The sequence below is a fragment of the Mauremys mutica genome, chromosome 16 (assembly GCF_020497125.1).
Source record: "Mauremys mutica isolate MM-2020 ecotype Southern chromosome 16, ASM2049712v1, whole genome shotgun sequence".
Taxonomy (NCBI): domain Eukaryota; kingdom Metazoa; phylum Chordata; order Testudines; family Geoemydidae; genus Mauremys; species Mauremys mutica.
Genome location: NC_059087.1, coordinates 29725508 through 29741887, shown reverse-complemented (window position 1 = coordinate 29741887; position 16380 = coordinate 29725508). Strand labels below are relative to the sequence as shown.

General features: G+C 49.8%; 1 protein-coding gene across 1 annotated transcript; it reads right to left on the bottom strand.

Moving 5' to 3' along the window:
- Positions 1-1450: 1450 nt before the first annotated feature.
- On the bottom strand, positions 1451-15899 carry LOC123350783 (zinc finger protein 345-like). Its single transcript, XM_044989508.1, has 5 exons — positions 15836-15899; positions 14168-14328; positions 11554-11680; positions 8825-8944; positions 1451-5141 (listed from the first exon to the last, which is right to left on the bottom strand). Exons 1-5 carry the CDS (start codon positions 15849-15851, stop codon positions 3331-3333), a joined length of 2235 nt encoding a protein of 744 aa, XP_044845443.1. The 5' UTR covers positions 15852-15899; the 3' UTR covers positions 1451-3330.
- Positions 15900-16380: the final 481 nt, after the last annotated feature.

The window sequence follows — 16380 nt, the reverse complement described above, 5'->3', positions numbered from 1 at the left end:
CCTTAAGGGGGCCACTTAGAGATCTGGGACCCAAAAAAAAAAAAAAACATCCACAAAACTATTCAGGACAGTACTTTGTCCTGCTAGTGAAGGCAGGGGAGAGGACTCAATGACCCTTCAAGGTCTCTTCCAGCTCTATGAGACAGGTATATCTCCATATATTATTCATCAGTTATTTAGATAATAGCATGGAGAGTACACTTATAAAGTTTACAGACTGGGAGGGGTTGCAAGTGCTTTGGGAGGATAGGATTAAAATTCAAAATGAACTGGAGAAATGGTCTGAAGTAAATACGATGAAATTCAATAAGGACAAATGCAAAATACTCCACTTTGTGCAACTGATTGTTCCTTCCTAATAGAAAATGGGAACTGACTGCCCAGGGAAAGGGATCTGGGGGTCATTGTGGATCACAAGCTAAATATGAGTCAACAGTGTAACACTTGCAAAAAAATCAATCATCATTCTGGGATGTATTAGCAGGAGTGTTGTAAGCAAGACACAAGAAGTCATTCTTCCACTCTGCTCTGTGCTGATTAGGCCTCAGCTGGAGTATTGTGTCCAGTTCTGGGTGCCACCTTTCAGGAAAGAGGTGGACAAATTGGAGAAAGTCCAGAGAAGAAGAACAAAAATGATTAAATGACTAGAAAACATGACCTAGGAGGGAATATTGAAAAAAATGGTTTTTTTTAGTCTCCAGAAGAGATGACTGAGGGGGGACATAACAACAGTTTTCAAATATATAAAAGGTTGTTACAAGGAGGGAGAAAAATAGTTTTCTTTAACCTCCGAAGATAGGCCAAGCAGCAATAGGCTTAAATTGCAGCAAGGGAGGTTTAGGTTGGACATTAGGAAAAACTCCTAACTGTCAGGGTGGTGAAGCACTGAAATCCATTGCCCAGGGAGGTTGTGGAATCTCCATCATTGGGGATTTTTAAGAGCAGGTCAGACAAACACCTGTCAGGGATGGTCTAGATAATACTTAGTCCTGCCCTGAGTGCAGGGGACTGGACTAGAAGACCTCTCGAGGTCCCTTCCAGTCCTAGGATGTCTTCTCCCACTGGGCTGCAGCAGCTATCCACTTCAACATGACTAGGTGAGCATCTGGGTCACCCTCCTGTACTATCTTGGACTAGTGCTGCTCAGAATGGGGGAGTGCTGCTCAGAATGGGGGAGTGCCCCCCCACACACACACACAGCTCCCAGGGAGTCCATGTAAGGGGAGCAGGGTTCAGGAATGGGTTAAAGATGCAGACAAGGCCTTAATTAGCCCTGCTGGTGCTGCACCTGGGGAAGAGGTGTGTCTGGTAGGGCAAAATTATCAAGAAGGAAGCCCAACAGCGGGTAGGGGGAAGCCAGGAGGAAGTCCTGGGGCTGACAGACGGAACGAGGACCCAGGAAGGGCACTGACCAGCCTGCTAGCAGTGGGCCCTGACGGCGGAGGGGAAAGAGGCCAAAGTGGCTGAGGATGGTTGCAGGAGGTAGAAAAACTGGGCCAGAAGTAAACAGAGGCTGCAGGAGATGAAGACGCTTGGTGTGGTGGCCCCAAAAGAGGGTGTAGCGAGGACTGAGGGACTGGAATGGACTGAGGTGGTGAGTGCGCTGGGGCTGGAAACACTGGGTAACACTTAGATTTGTCTGTGTTTTCAGAATCCCAGGGGAAGGCCTGGGGGCCCACAGATACTGAGACTGTGGTTTTGACTTGTGATTTGGTACCTGAAAGGGTGAACTAGCTGGAGGGCTGACTTGTGGGAAGCGGGGAACCACTGGGCGTCCAGAAGGCTGCTGACAGGGGCAGTGAGAAGAAGAAACTGATTTGCATGCTCAGGCGTCAGGGCACGCACCAGGCAGTGGGTCGCTCGTTCAGGGGATTTTTGCCATGAAAAATTGATAATTTTTTTCGCTTTTATGTAACTTTGCCCCAGAAAATTTAGACTTTGTCAAAAACTGTGTATTTTTTGGCTGAAAGCTTCCAAAAACTGAAGGTTTTCTAGTTTAAAAAAATGCTCAAGGAAAGCGAACTCTTTGGGTTTTCAACTAAATGAAAATTCTCCTTATGGGGAGAGGGGAAAAAAGTCTTGCTGGAAATGTTTTGAACACCCTTAGCTTAGACTAGCAGTGTTGCCAGACTGTAAGCCTTGTAATATTTGGTCCCTTTCCTAAAGCCCAATGGCTGGAATCAGGTTATAAACCGAGGTTCTCAGTTATCACTTTTTAAAAAAAAAGTTTCTAGTCCTGGTGGCTGCAGAGAGACGTGTTTCCGGTGTAGAAAGAAACTTAGGGAAGAAAAACAAATTTCCCCTGAAACTCTGTTTCCAAATTGAGTTATCTCCCATCCAAAAACGTTTGGCAATTTTTTTTTTAACAAGTAGCTGCAACAATAAAACATAACCTCAGTGTGAGCTTTTTCCTCAAGCCTGCGGAATCCCGGCAGAACCTCCTGCATCCCAGACTCTCATTCCCTGTACCCAGGTTTCCAGATCATTGGTGGAAATTAACGAGACAGGCAGCACCACAATGAGTCAGCCGGACGCACTCACCTGGTGTTTTGCAGGGTTCCGATAGAAGTGAACTGCCGCCCTGTTACGGGAACCAATTGTGCGAACATTCACATTGGCATACTACTCACACGAGTCAGGGGTCTTCAGCTGGTGAAATTCATCTCATACAGAAGGCCTGTGCCTGGCTTATGTACCACTTAAGCCCTGGTAGGGAGTACATGATGCTGACTTTTTGCAGAGAAGTGAATTTCACCACAGTGGGAGTAAGGGCTTCATTCTCATGCCCCTGCCACCTCGAACACCTGGTCACTTCACACTCTGTGCCAGTCAATTTACAATATTTGCTACTGTGTAGTTACTGAACATTAAACTTCACTTGTCTTGCAGATCTCACTGAGACTTTAAAAAAAAAAAAATCAAGCCAACCCCGTTGCCTCAGCTATGCTATACTGTGATATATTGTCTGTAGGGCTGCATAAGAAATTCTTGTTTGTATCTGTTACATTAATTGGCAAATCTTTTTATAATCAAGAGAAATCCTGTTTGTAAAGGGATAAGCACAGGAGGCCGCACTTAACTCTGCATTGCCTGGCTTCGGACAGCTTATTTTCTCAACCTCAACATTCCAGGAGCACTAGTTATTTGCACGGAATTTCCTTGTTCGTTCCCAACTGTCCCAAAATACAATTATTTCCTTTTCTTCGTGAAACAAGTCTCCCAAGCTCTGGAAACACTGCAGATGGCACTTCCCGAACGCTGCCTTTCCAGAGGTCACAGGAACACATCTGCCTTCAATGGCTAGCTCTGTGTGTTAAATGCAGCCAGTTCCTATGGTGCATGGGTTTTCTGGTGTTCTCTGAGATGTGCGTGTCGTCTAAAGCCTCTCTCGCACTCCGGGCACTTATAGGGTTTGTCTGTCATGTGGATTTTCTGATGCTGAATGAGTGTCGAGCTCCTGCTGAAGCTTTTCTCACAGGTGGAACATCGATAGGGTTTTTCTCCCGTGTGGATCCTTTGATGATCTATGAGGCCCGACTTCTGAGTGAAGCTTTTCTCGCACTCGTTGCATTTAAAGGGTTTCTCTGCGGTATGGCTCCTCTGATGCGCCATCAGCTTGGAGCAGTGGACAAAGCATTTCTCACATGCAGAACACTTGTAAGGCTTTTCCCCTGTATGGATTCTGGAGTGTTTGGTAAGGGTGGTGCTGGAGCGGAAGCCTCTCTTGCACTCGGGACACTTAAAGGGCCTCTCTCCTGTGTGGACTCTGCGGTGTTCAACAAAACGGGATCTCCGAAAGAAGCTCTTCTCGCATTCGCCGCACTGGTAGCGTCTTTCCCTTCCGGGGGCGTTCGGCTGATCGGAGGGGCTGTCCTCCTCGGCAGCGTCCTCTTCCGTGTGGACTCGGAGGCGGTGATCGCTGAGGGCCGAGCTGCGGCTGAAGCGCTTCTCGCACTGGGGACATTTGTAGGGTCTCTCTCCCGTGTGGATCCTCTGGTGCTCAACAAGCCGGGAGCTGCGGCGGAAGCTCCTCTTGCATTCAGGACACTGGTAGGGTCTCTCCCCGGTGTGGATCCGGCGATGCTCGGTGAGGTGTGAGTTCCGCACGAAGCTCCTCTCGCACTCGGGGCACTGGAAGGGTCGCTCCCCTGTGTGGATCCTCTGGTGTTTGATCAGGTGTGAGCTCAGAGCGAAGCTTTTCCCACACTCTGTGCATGTAAAGGGCCTCTCTCCGGTGTGGCTCCTCCGATGCGCGATCAGCGCCGAGCCCTGCTTGAAGCTCTTGCCGCACTCACCGCATGTGAAAGGCCTCTCGCTCGTGTGGGTCCTGTAGTGGGTGGTGAGGGTTGAGCGGTTCCCGAAGCTCTTCCCGCACTCGCCGCACCGATGGGGCTTTTTCCCAGTGTGGACCCTCTGGTGCTCCGCCAGCCGCGAGCCTCGGCTGAAGCTCTGCTGGCAGTAGCTGCACGTGTAGGGCCTCTCCCCCGTGTGGACTCTGTAATGCTGCAGCATGCTCGTGCTCTCTGCAAAGCTCTTCTCGCACCTGGGGCACTGGAAGGGCCTCTCCCCTGTGTGGATTCTCTGGTGTTTGATCAGCCTGGAGCTCTGGCTGAAGCTTTTCTGGCACTCGGGACATTCATAGGGTCTCTCCCCTGTGTGGAGTCTCTGGTGCTCCATAAGCTTAGAGCTGCGGCTGAAGCCCCTCCCGCACTCGGGGCAGCTGTAGGGTTTCTCCCTCGTGTGCACCTGCTGATGCTGAATAAGGTGTGCACGCCGGCTGAATTCCTTCTCGCAGGTGGGGCACTTATGGGGTCTCTCCCCAGCATGGGCTCTGGAGTGAGAGGTTACATGCGACGGGTGAGGAAAGCATTCATTGTATTCCATGCAGCAGTGCAACCTCTGCTCTGGGGAGGTTCTTGGGCAGGCAGCGGCATCTTCCACTTCACTGAATCCTCTGCCACACTGATTCGCTCCATTTCCTGCTGGCTTCCCCTGCTGTCCTTCTGACCCAGGCTGCCCCTCGCCCACACCCCCACCGCAGCCTGGGAAAGCACTTGCTCTGGCACCTCGTGGCGAGGTCCCGTGCTCACCCAACATCTCTGGAGACTCCTCGTCGTTATTCCTTGAGATGAGCTCATCGGCTAGAATAAAGGGGAACCCAGAGCTGGATTAGGGCATGCACATGGATCAAGGTACTTATTTCATAAATGCCTAAGATAAATATATGTATGGTAAGTCCTGTTTTCAAAAGTGATTTAGATACTCCAGAGCCTTGGGCTTGGCCTGCACTACAGAGTTAGGTCGACGAGGCAGCTTACATTGGCCTAATGATGTCAGTGTCTGCACTACAGCCTTGCTCCTGCCAATGTAAGTGCCGTACTACACCGACATAACTCCACCTCCACAAGAGGCGCAGGGCTTATGTCGGTGTAGTTAGGGCAAAGCAGGCTCTGTGTAGACAGTTACTTACATGGGCTGTTGGCTCTCTCTGCTGGAGCCGTGAAATGGACAAGAGAGCTGGTGCCAGGCTCCCCAGACGGGCTGCTGCGAACTCTCCGCTCCAGGCTGGGCTGCCCCCCTGTGATTCCAGTTCCCCACTCCCTGCCGAGAGCACAGCAGCCCCCAAGCTGCTGGCTTGGGCTGTCACCCTGGCTCCCCACTGGGAGCCCAGCTGTCCCCCAGGGTCCTGGTTCGCTGCTCCTCACCGGGATGGCAGCCAGCCAGACTGGGGGTGTGAATCTCCCTGCTGGAGGCAAGAAGCCTTAGACGGCTTCCCCCCCAACTCCCAGCTGGGGGGTAGCTGAGCGGAGCTGAGAGCCCTGGCGCTCAGCCCCCCACACTGCCCCTCTCCAATCCTGGTGAGCATGCCCAGCGCTGTGGCTGTAAAACGACCTAACCGGGTCGATTTAAGATTGTAGTGTAGACAAGCTCTTAGCCTCATTAAAGTCGATGGGATTTAGGCCTAAGGGCTAGATCCACAAAAGGACTGAGGTTCCCACTGGAATCCTCAGCCCCAGATTAGGTGTCCAGGCTCCCCACACAATGCATGGGAGTCGGGTACCTAAGAATGGGAGTTACAGGAAGCAGCAAGCTGGGCGTTTTGCTGCTTAAGTTAACCAGTAGAAAATGCTGAGGGCTCAAAGGTCATTAGAATTGGGATTCACAGCTGTGAATCCTCTCCTGGAGTGAGGTGCCTAAGCCAGGGCAGCCCCTTCTCACAAAAAGCCAGACCGAGAACCCACCCCATTATAGCCAATAACCCAGTGGTTGGGGCACTCACCTGGGAGATGATCCCCACTCTGCCCGATTTGGAGCAGGGACATGAACTTGGGTGCAAACCTCGGACCTGCGCCCCCACTAGCAGGCCCCTGGGTGTTCTGGGCTGGCTTTGTTCAGGGTAGTCATGCTACGAGAACACCTACTGGATTGGGCCCCACAGGCAAACACCTAGCTAGAGAATCCCATAGGGGCTTGGGCATGAGCTAGGAGGCTGAGCAGCTTGGCAGCCTCAGGAGTTGCCTGGACTCGTGCCTGTCCCCCAGCAAAAGCTTAGCCCCAAGGCAGAAACAGGGGTGCTTGCAGGATTGGGCAGGAGCTAAGAAGGGGTTCTGAGGATCTCTGGGGCACCGCGCCACTGGAGTTCCGTGCCAAAGTCCCCTTGTGAATCTAGTTCTAAATCCCTTCTGAAAATTGAACTTGGGCTCCTTGGAAAAGTCGCCCATCACCTGCAATATAATATCTCAGCAGCCTATTTAATGAACTTGAATCTGGAATTGCATACAGTTCAAACAACCATCTAATACGTGCATAATGATCCTACTGCTATTCATAGACAACCACTTGTTTTCTCTGTTTTGTGTCTTGTACAAGCAGACAACACTTAAAATTGACACCTCTCAAGCATACACTAATTGTTCCTAAATCTCAATCTTGCAAGAACAAGTACCAGTTGGAATTTAGTTGCCATTTACTGAAAATGAATAAAATTCATTTATAGAGTATTTGATTAATCCTAGGAAATCTCTCTTGTGTGTGCTAAATATTCTGTAAACTGGAATATGCTACAGGATATCTTGTGTATTCTTTTGTAGGACCTTTTTTATTGTTTACAAGAAACCCTGAAATCAATTGTTCAGAAGAATAAATAACTGAACTAATATATATATTACAGCCATCAGATTAAGGAAGATGAATTGCAAATGGAATCCTGTGGAAGAAGGAAGCTTTTGAAATACTTGTCTGTCTGGGTATCAGCTGATTTGGCTGATTAGAAGGTTGTCCCACATTTTCCCTGCCCTGGTCTCCTCTGGGCTGTTATCTATGCAACATGGAGAGCTATCTAGGGCAGTGATTCTCAACCAGAGGTCCGGGGCCCCCTGAGGGGCCGTGAGCACGTTTCAGGGGATCCGCCAAGCAGGGCCAGCGTTAAGACTTGCTGGGGCCCAGGGTAGAAAGGTGAAGCCTCGCCACATGGGGCTGAACACCGGGCCCCTGAGTCCCGCCACGCAGGGCTGAAGCCAAAGCCTGAGCAATGTAGCTTCGTGGGGGCCCCTGTGGGATAGGGCCCCTGGCAATTGCCCTGCTTGCTACCTCCTAACACTGGCCCTGGCTTTTATATGCAGAAAACAAGTTATTGTGGGTCAACTGCAATTGAAGTAGGCAGTTCCTCTGGGCTCATATAAAATGGATATGGATTGGATCAACAATCAGCTGTTCTCAGTGGGGAGCAGGCCTGTTTGTGCTCCTGGCTGGAGAAGAGCTGACCGGCAGCGCGAGAGAGGCAATCCCAGCCATTAGAGAACAGCGTCTGGGACCCTCCCAATCCAAAGTCACATCACGCGGCACACTGTCTTCGGTCAGGACCCCGCTCCTGAAAGTCACTGATCTGCAGTGACCGCAAGCCCGAAAACAAAGGCACTAGAGAGGTGTCCCTGTGTGCACTGTCCAGCAAAGGAGTGCAGGTACACATGGCCTCCTCTTTAAAAGTGGCCATTGATTTGGGGTCCCTGAATTGCTGGGTCCCCAAGTGGAGACACTGCTGTTCTGATTTCTCCGAGGTTTTCAGCATGAAGATAAGGCACCTGGTGTCTCGTGCCAAGATTCAGGTACCCAGAGTCCGTGAGCATTCTTCAGAATGCTGGCCACGAGCTCATTATGTTTCGTAGCGTCCCTAAGCCCATGTGGGTTTCTGGGGTCTCTCACAAGAACAGTGAGCGTTATGTGCTCGGTAAAGCCTAGGCACCAGACAAGTCACTTCAGCCAGACTAACTAGGAAGGGGAAGAGAATTACTTAGCCAGTAGGGAAAAGCACAATGATAAAGGGCTGAGAAGAGGGCGGAGCTAGATATGCAAGTTAACAAGGATGGGGCCACGTTAGCTTTTTGGATCCAGAGGTTTGGTTTAACCCATTCTGAAGATGGAGACCACACGCAAGCCAGTCCAACTTCAGATTGCAAACGCCCGCAAGGTATGGGGGAGTTTAGAGCCAGGGCTTGTCATCTGGGTTCATTAGCATGAACATTTTATTACTATGCAAATCATTACGCAGCACACTGTATTACTATGCAAGTCAGTATGCAAATTTTCATTACTATGGAAATTATGTGGCAAATTTTAACATGTACATTTTTATTAGTATGCAAATTGGAATATGAAAGGATAAAACAAGGCCAAATCTTTTGGTCCTCCAGTAGTTTGAGTCAGTCCTTACTTCTCTGAACACTTCTTTTGAGGAAACGCCGAGTCAGAGCCAGACTCGGCCAATTTTTTACTAGGAAGCTTTTGAAAGATGCAAATAACTGTTGAAGTGTAAATTGTTACTCACCTGAGGAAATGTACCTCGCACTGCCTCCTTCCCCCGAGTCCTGGCAAGTCCAGGCACATGGCTCCTCCCCTTGTTCTATCAGCCAGATCAGGGCAGGTTTGGTAGCTGCAGGACCTGGCACTGGAGAAGAATGAACATCAGAAAAAACTCATTTCAAATATAAAGAATTTAGTATTTTGTAGGGGACTAAATAAACAAACAAACTTTTCCACTGAACCCTTTTTGGGTTTTTGACTAAACACTTTTTTGTGGTGAGAAGTGTCTGCTTTCTGCACAAACTGTTGTTTAGGTGAAAAACTGAATGTCCAAAACCAAATATTTCCATTCTGAAGTGCTGCCGCAGTACCCCATGCTCCCATCCTCCTCCATGGGCTGGGCTCCCTAGCTGGACTTTTGTCTCCCACTACACAGCACGGCAATGTGACCACCCTGGTGCACCATCGCCCCTCAACAAGACAGGAGACCACTGTGCATCATGGGAGACGTAGTCCAATCAGGGACCCCAGTCTATAGAATAAAATGGAGCATGAGGCACTTGAACTACAACTCCCAAGGCACTGCAGCATCATTTTCTGAATAGAAATATTTTGGGGGTTTGATTTTCTGTGGGGAAAGCCCCATGGAATATTTTGACAAAAACTATTCTTCGTTTTCATCTAAATGTTCTGCAGGAAAAAAAGACCAGAGCACTTTCCAACCAGCTAACTTGGACATTTTAAGGGAATTTGCTGGCAGCAGAAATTATTTTTGTAACCATGAGACTGATGCCCTCAGATTGCTCCCAAAGTGGATAGCTTATAGGCAGGACGTGCGTTCCCCCTCTCTGTCCTGGAGGAAGAGCAGTTTGGTTTTCCTACCAGTTTAGTCCTTGGACTTTCTGATGGGGCTACTTACAACTTGTGGAATTAAGCCCTGGTCCAGTAAAGCTCTCCAAGATCATGTTTAATTGTAAGCACAAGAGTGGTCCCACTGAAGTCAGTGGGATTAGTCCTATCATATCTTTACAGCACTTTGCTGGCTCAGGGCCTTACTGCCTGCTGTGATGGAGGTTGTGATCTAGACCCAAAGCCACTGGGAACAGGACTAGGGCACGCTAATAATTCGTTTCACACCAAATGGTAACTGACATGAAACCAACACCATTTCTTCACCGAAGGTGACATGGGAAGCTGATCAATACTGAATTCTAATGAGGACCCCAACAGAGAGGAGACACACAGAGTACAGTGTGTACATAGGGGCTGGAATTATGGGTGCTGGGGGTGCTCCTGCGCCCCGTGCTGTGAAGTGGTTTCCATTAGGTACAGGGTTTACAGTTTGGTTCAATGGCTCTCAGCACCCCCACTATACAAATTGTTCCAGCCCCCTTTATGGGTGAGCAGAGAAGTTTGCATGGTGAGGCAGCATTAAAAATTCCTTCAAAGCCCGTGGATTGACTCACTCACCTATTTACATACCTGAACACACTCTTCTCATTTTCAGAGGGTTTTACTGAATGGAGCTTGTGCAGCGTGTAGGTGACCTCTTTGTTTGGTGTCTCCTGGGGAGCCTGTACAGAATGCTGGGGCTCGCAGGGTTTTAAGTCTGCACAATTTATAAGCTAACTCCTTAACCACATGAACAAAACGTGTCAGATCAACATCTCACTGTCCATGGTACTGACTGATATGGCCAGCCTACATCTCCCATGATGCAATGTGGTCTCCCCTCTGACCAAGCTGTGTTGTGCATCATGGGAGTCATATATGACTGCAGGGATATCATGGGATATACCAACCAGGAAAACTGGCCCTTAGGGAACAATGGGGCCATCAGACACCTGAACTATACTTTCATGTGGCACTGCAGCACCACAGGGAGAGGTTTAATGTTGAACTGACTTGAAACAAAATGTTTTGCCATTTCAAATTGAAATTTTTCTGAACTTTTTGTTCCATGAACAATTGATATTACAAATCTTAATCCTGACTGGGGATGAAAATAAATGTTGAAATATCAGTTTCCCATGGGACAGAAAGTCCAGTCATTCACCTGCAGCTAGTCATCATTCAGAGATGGTTTGTTGAACAAGAGTCTAAGAATTACTGCTTCAAAAGGAAGCTACCTGTTTCTAGAGCTGGCGGGTCTCACTTTCCTAAAGCTCGATGGACGGATATCTCTTATCTATTAGAAAGTGTATTTTAGCAGCAACCTGGTCTCAGTGTTTAAGACTTTAATCAATCAACACATAATAACAAGGCTTATAAATGCAAGAAGCAGCAAGGGGCAGTGAATGAGGGTTAATCTTGGGGCTGGTATATAATATTTTGCTTCTCCTGGTTACCTGTGTGGGATTTTAAATATTCCTGCATTATAAAACATGTGCAGTTAGTTGCCCTTAACAATGGAACTTGTAATCTCTCAAACTATTACTCCATGTTATACCCTGTAATTAAACAGATTTTAAACAATATTTAGTGTATAAATTAGCTTTTCTTATATGCATAGCTACATGTGAAGAAATACATAATAGTTATTTGTAACTGGAGGACGCTGTCAATAGAGATACTGCAGCTACTGCTATATTTTGGGAGCATGTGAGGAATCTATGGACTTGACTACACACAGCTTTTGTACTGGTTTGAAACTGGTTTAGTTACAGTGGTGCAACCCTCCACTGTGGACCACCCCAAATCAATGGAACGTGGAAATAACCTGAGTGAGAGCTGGCAAAGGAAAATTATCTTTACCCAGGGAGATCAAAGTCTCATAGTTGTCCCTCATCACGTCTCTGTACAGCTCCTTCTGCCACTCCGCTAGCTCCGCCCACTCCTCCTTGCAGAAATAGACAGCGACGTCGTCAAACGTGACCAGGGCCTGAAACGACAGATAAACCGTGATCAGCAAGGTTTGCTTCAGTCACAGCCTGACAGCGGCAGCCCTGGGGCCCGGCAGGGCAGGGGAACCTTTTCCTGTGAGTAACTCACACTGATAACACACACTCCAGCTGGTGCATCCCAGGGGAATCCCACACCTGCAGCTCTCCCTTGTCCCCACAGGGCTCTGACGGAAGGAAACCAGTCTCCAAAGGGACACTGGGAGGGTGAGTAGCAGCTTTGCCGTTCTCACAGTGGAGACTCCCCAACGAGGCAGCACTAGCTGCCACCACCCCTCTCGAAATGATAGGTCTTCTGGGAAGGGGGGTGGAGGGTGAGCGGAAGGCATTTTGGGTCCCTGCTCAGTTCCCCGTGCTGCCCTGCTTCATGTCCCAGGAGCCCCATTACTTCCTTGTTTCTTCCGTGGCATTTTTTTAAAAACCTCCTGCTGTCTGGCTGCTTTCCCAGCCACATGTACAAACAAAGGGAAGGGGACCGTCAAACTTCCCGGGGCTTACAGGGGGCGGGGCGGACGTCCATGCATCAGAGCAGCGGAGATGCTGGCCAGAGTGGTCGCATTTGGAACCGTGGGACATCCTCCGGAGGCCAAAAGGTGTTTACACTGCTAGAACGTGCCTTCACTTTCACAGCAGCGCAAAAAGAACAGCGGTAAGAGCTGTATGCCTCCTGTGAAGGTGGTTTTATTTTTGCGGTGAAACTTCTGAGTTTCACCGCAAAAAGTCATTAACAACTGTAGACGCTCCTGTGGTTTTAGCGCAAAAAAAAAGGGGGGGGGGAATTTTTGCATTTTAAAATGTAGACATAGCCTCAGTCTTTTTCTGCCTTTGTTCCCGTGCCCCCTTCAAATAATAGCACTTCCTTTACAACATCTCTATGTGATAGGATGGACTTATTAAAGATTCTGAGGTGCTCAGATACCATGATAATGGCAGCCATGTAAGATAAGATAGACTGCATTAGTGATGAACCTTCCATTTTGAAAGTTTTGGGATATTCTGCATGTCTTTGTCTTTCTGCATTTCTGGGATACTAGAGATTCGTTTCTCCCCCTCAACCTGGAAATAGTAAAGTAAATTATTCTTTTCATGGTTTCCAGTGTCGGCTACTTGCCTCGTATTATTTTTACCTAGAAAAGGTCTGCTCCTTTGAATACCACTGCTGGTTCCAGGCCTTTGTTTCCAATTATTTCTATATAGTACAAACCAGTGTTTTTATTCTGACTCTCATCAGACACAATACAAAGTGTCTAGACTTTAGCATGAAAAGTGTTTCGTTAAATATGTTGATTGAAGTCAAAATTCATCAAGCCCCCACTTAGGCTCCTCTATGTCCCTCCTTAAAGCCTAATTTTGTCAGGATGCCAACAGATCACTACAGTCTGGCAGTGGATAGGCACGTGGCAGGCTGTGAGGTCTGCATTTCTGCTAAATTCTGTTAGCCTGAAGCCTGGTCTACACTAGGCATTTAAATCGGTTTTAGGAGCGTAAAACCGATTTAACGCCCAACCCGTCCACACCAAGAGGCCCTTAATATCGATATAAAGGGCTCTTTAAACCGGTTTCTGTACTCCTCCCTAACGAGAGGAGTAGCGCCAATATCGGTATTAACATATCGGATTAGGGTTAGTGTGGCCGCTGATCGACGGTATTGGCCTCCGGGAGCTATCCCACAGTGCACCACTGACCGCTCTGGACTGCAATCTGAACTCGGATGCAGTGGTCAGGTAGACAGGAAAAGCCCCGCGAACTTTTGAATATTTCCTGTTTGCCTAGCGTGGAGCTCCGATCAGCACGGGTGGCGATGCAGTCCGAAATCAAAATAAAAAAAGAGCTCCAGCATGGACCATGCGGACGTGATCGCTGTAAGGGCAGGCAAATCCGTTCTATCAGCGCTCCGTTATAGAAGATGAAATTCAGAATCATTTTTAAAAATTCTCCAGACAGAACCCGGAAGTTCCAAGGGGCGGGGGAGGCTGCGGGAACTATGGGATAGCTAGGGAATAGCTACCCACAGTGCAACGCTCCAGAAACCGACGCTAGCCTCGGACCGCGGACGCACACCACCGAATTAATGTGCTTAGTGTGGCCGCGCGCACTCGATTTTATAAAATCTGTTTTACAAAACCGGTTTATGCAAATTCGGAATAGTCCCGTAGTGTAGACGTACCCTTAGTTTTCTCTCATCCTCCCAGCTTGTCTGTCTGTTTTGTCTACCTGTTGTGGCCTATCTGACAGTCGAATTGTGGGCTCTCTGTGGAACGTTCTCTGCCTGTACAACACCCAGCACAACAGGTCCGAGATCCGTGACTGGGTTCCGAGGCGCTCCTGTGCTACAGTTAATAATCTTTACCATAATCACTGGTTTTGATCACGTTACAGCATTTGAGAACCACGAGCTATGCTAGAATTTTCACTGTATCTTCTACCCACAGGCATAGAGCCCATGAGATGCAGTGATGGAGTCCTACCTGAACAGAGCCGTCTGCAGCCATTTCCCTTCCTGATTCTCCTCGGCCAAAGGGCTCGTTTCTCTGCTGTAGCTTGCCAGCCGGTGCGGGATCCAGGTCTCTTCCTGCCTGTGACAAGTGCCCCCCACCTGCTGAGCTGGGACTGCCTGCCCCTCGCTCACCTTGCGGGAAAACACAAACAGAAGTTAAATGACTAGGTGAGAAGCATTTCTGTGCAGCACTGGAACAAACCATCAAACTCTGTTTGCCTACGTCTGTTTCTTGACTGTAAACTATCTTAATTTACAGAAAAGGAACAGGAATTTCACAGGCACAAAATGTAAGAGAATAAGATGGGCTGTTGCCCTCAGGGGCACCTGGCATTGGCCACTGTCGGTAGACAGATACTGGGCTAGATGGACCTTTGGTCTGACCCGGTACGGCCTTTCTTATGTTCTTATGTTCTTATGTTCTAAATACCCTGTGCTAGTGGATATGGCAGCAGCTTTAACCAATATAAAGAGCAAACAGCCCAGCGCCATGTGCAGCAATGGGAGATCCTGAAGGGAACGGCGGGGGGAGGCCTGAGGGAAGAGGGGAATCCTGAGTGGGTGGGGGAGGGGGCAGCTGGGGATCCTGAACGGATGGGAAGCAATGGGAGAAGTCCTGGAGGAGGGGAGACATGCTGAGGCCCTGCATCCAGCAGTGCCCAAGCCACAAAGGGGATCGCAGGGGGTAGCTTCACCTGTGCACAGACATGCCCCTCCAGTGATACTGTGGTGGGCTCCTCCGAATCTGCAAGCAGCAAGAGCCAACAGGCGGGAGCAGGGAGTCAGGCCCAGCCCTGTGGGATCGGAGCCACAGCTGCGCAGTGAATGCAGGTGGGCTCGGTCCCCCCAAGAACACTTTCACCAGCTGCTTATGCCCCGTAACTAATCAGCTACATATGGTCAAAGTATGATGCAACCATTATCCGACTTATCGCTGCAAGACAATTATCCATCAGTATTATTATCCCCGTTGGAAACAGCTGGGGAAACTGAGGCAGACAAAGAATGGTTTGCCCAGGCCACACGGGGAGCTGGTGCAGAACCAGTATTGCACCTCCAGGCTCCCTGGGCCCATCCCTCCCTGCTGTCTCAACAGGGACCTGTTCATTGACATTGGGGCAGGTACGTCCCCTCCTGCAGGGGATCTGGGCTAGCCTCGCAGGCCTGCATTCTCAGCAACAGAGCTGCTGTTAGGGCCCAATGAGCACCTGGACTGCCAGGTGGGCCTGGCTCCAGTCCAGGGGACTTCCCTCCCATCCCATCCTGGCTCCAGGGGACTTCCCTCCCATCCCATCCCATCCCCTGACCGCCTGGCTCCGGGGCACTGCCCTCCCATCCTATCCTATCTCTGGGGCCAGGAGGGGCACCCCCGCCCCTCAGCCAAGCAGCCCTAAACAAACGTTGTGAACAAATCCCCCAGGCAGGTCTCGAACCTGCCGCAGGGGCTGCGGCGCGTTAGCGCGGAGGCTCCGGAGCTCGGGGCGGGGCGCGCGGCTGGCCGGCTCGCTGCCTGGCCATTGTGCACAGGCGGAGAGCGCAGGGCGCAGCCCGCCGGGAAGGTGCGAGTCAGCCTGGCTGCAGCGGGCTCTGGGCGGCGGAGCACAGGCACAGCCTGCGAACAGGATGCCCCCGGGCTTACCTCCCGCTGCCTCCATCCATCCCCCCAGGGCAGCTCGGAGACACGGTGGACGGGCCACAATTTTGCAAAGCTCAACAAAATGTCTGCTGGGATGAGCCGGCGGTAACCCTTTGGCTGCCAGCACGGGCTGCGGCGAGCAGACCCAGCTGCAGAGACCTATCGGCACCTTGTGGCGCTTTGGAAAAGTGTTGGGAGCTACACAGCCAAGCCACAGCTCTGGCCCTTGGCGTTGTCTTTTCATTTCCCTGGGACATTGGCCAGCAGCACCTGGGATGTTATTACTTAAGGCCAAGGCTGACCCATGTGCTTAACTTGACAGGGGTGAGTGGGCCCCCAGTTTGTAGTTGAGCGGCTGTGTGTGCCAGGGTTTGCAGGAGGAGGATTTAAAGCAGGAGGCTGGAGAGGTGATCGCTGAGGGTGTTATAAGCCAACACCATTTGTCCTTTCCTTTTTACAGCCCAGAGGGGTGCTGAGTTCACCTGCATGCACTAAAATGACTAATCGAGCTTGTATTTGTTCATTTGGATTCAGTCATATAAAAGAGG

Excerpts from the sequence above, each read along its gene's own strand:
- LOC123350783 (XM_044989508.1), bottom strand. Across the intron at positions 11,681-14,167 it reads CTGCAGACGGCTCTGTTCAG|GCCCTGGTCACGTTTGACGA; the intron begins GTAGGACTCCAT and ends CTGTCGTTTCAG. Across the intron at positions 5,142-8,824 it reads TGCGAGGTACATTTCCTCAG|CCGATGAGCTCATCTCAAGG; the intron begins GTGAGTAACAAT and ends CCTTTATTCTAG.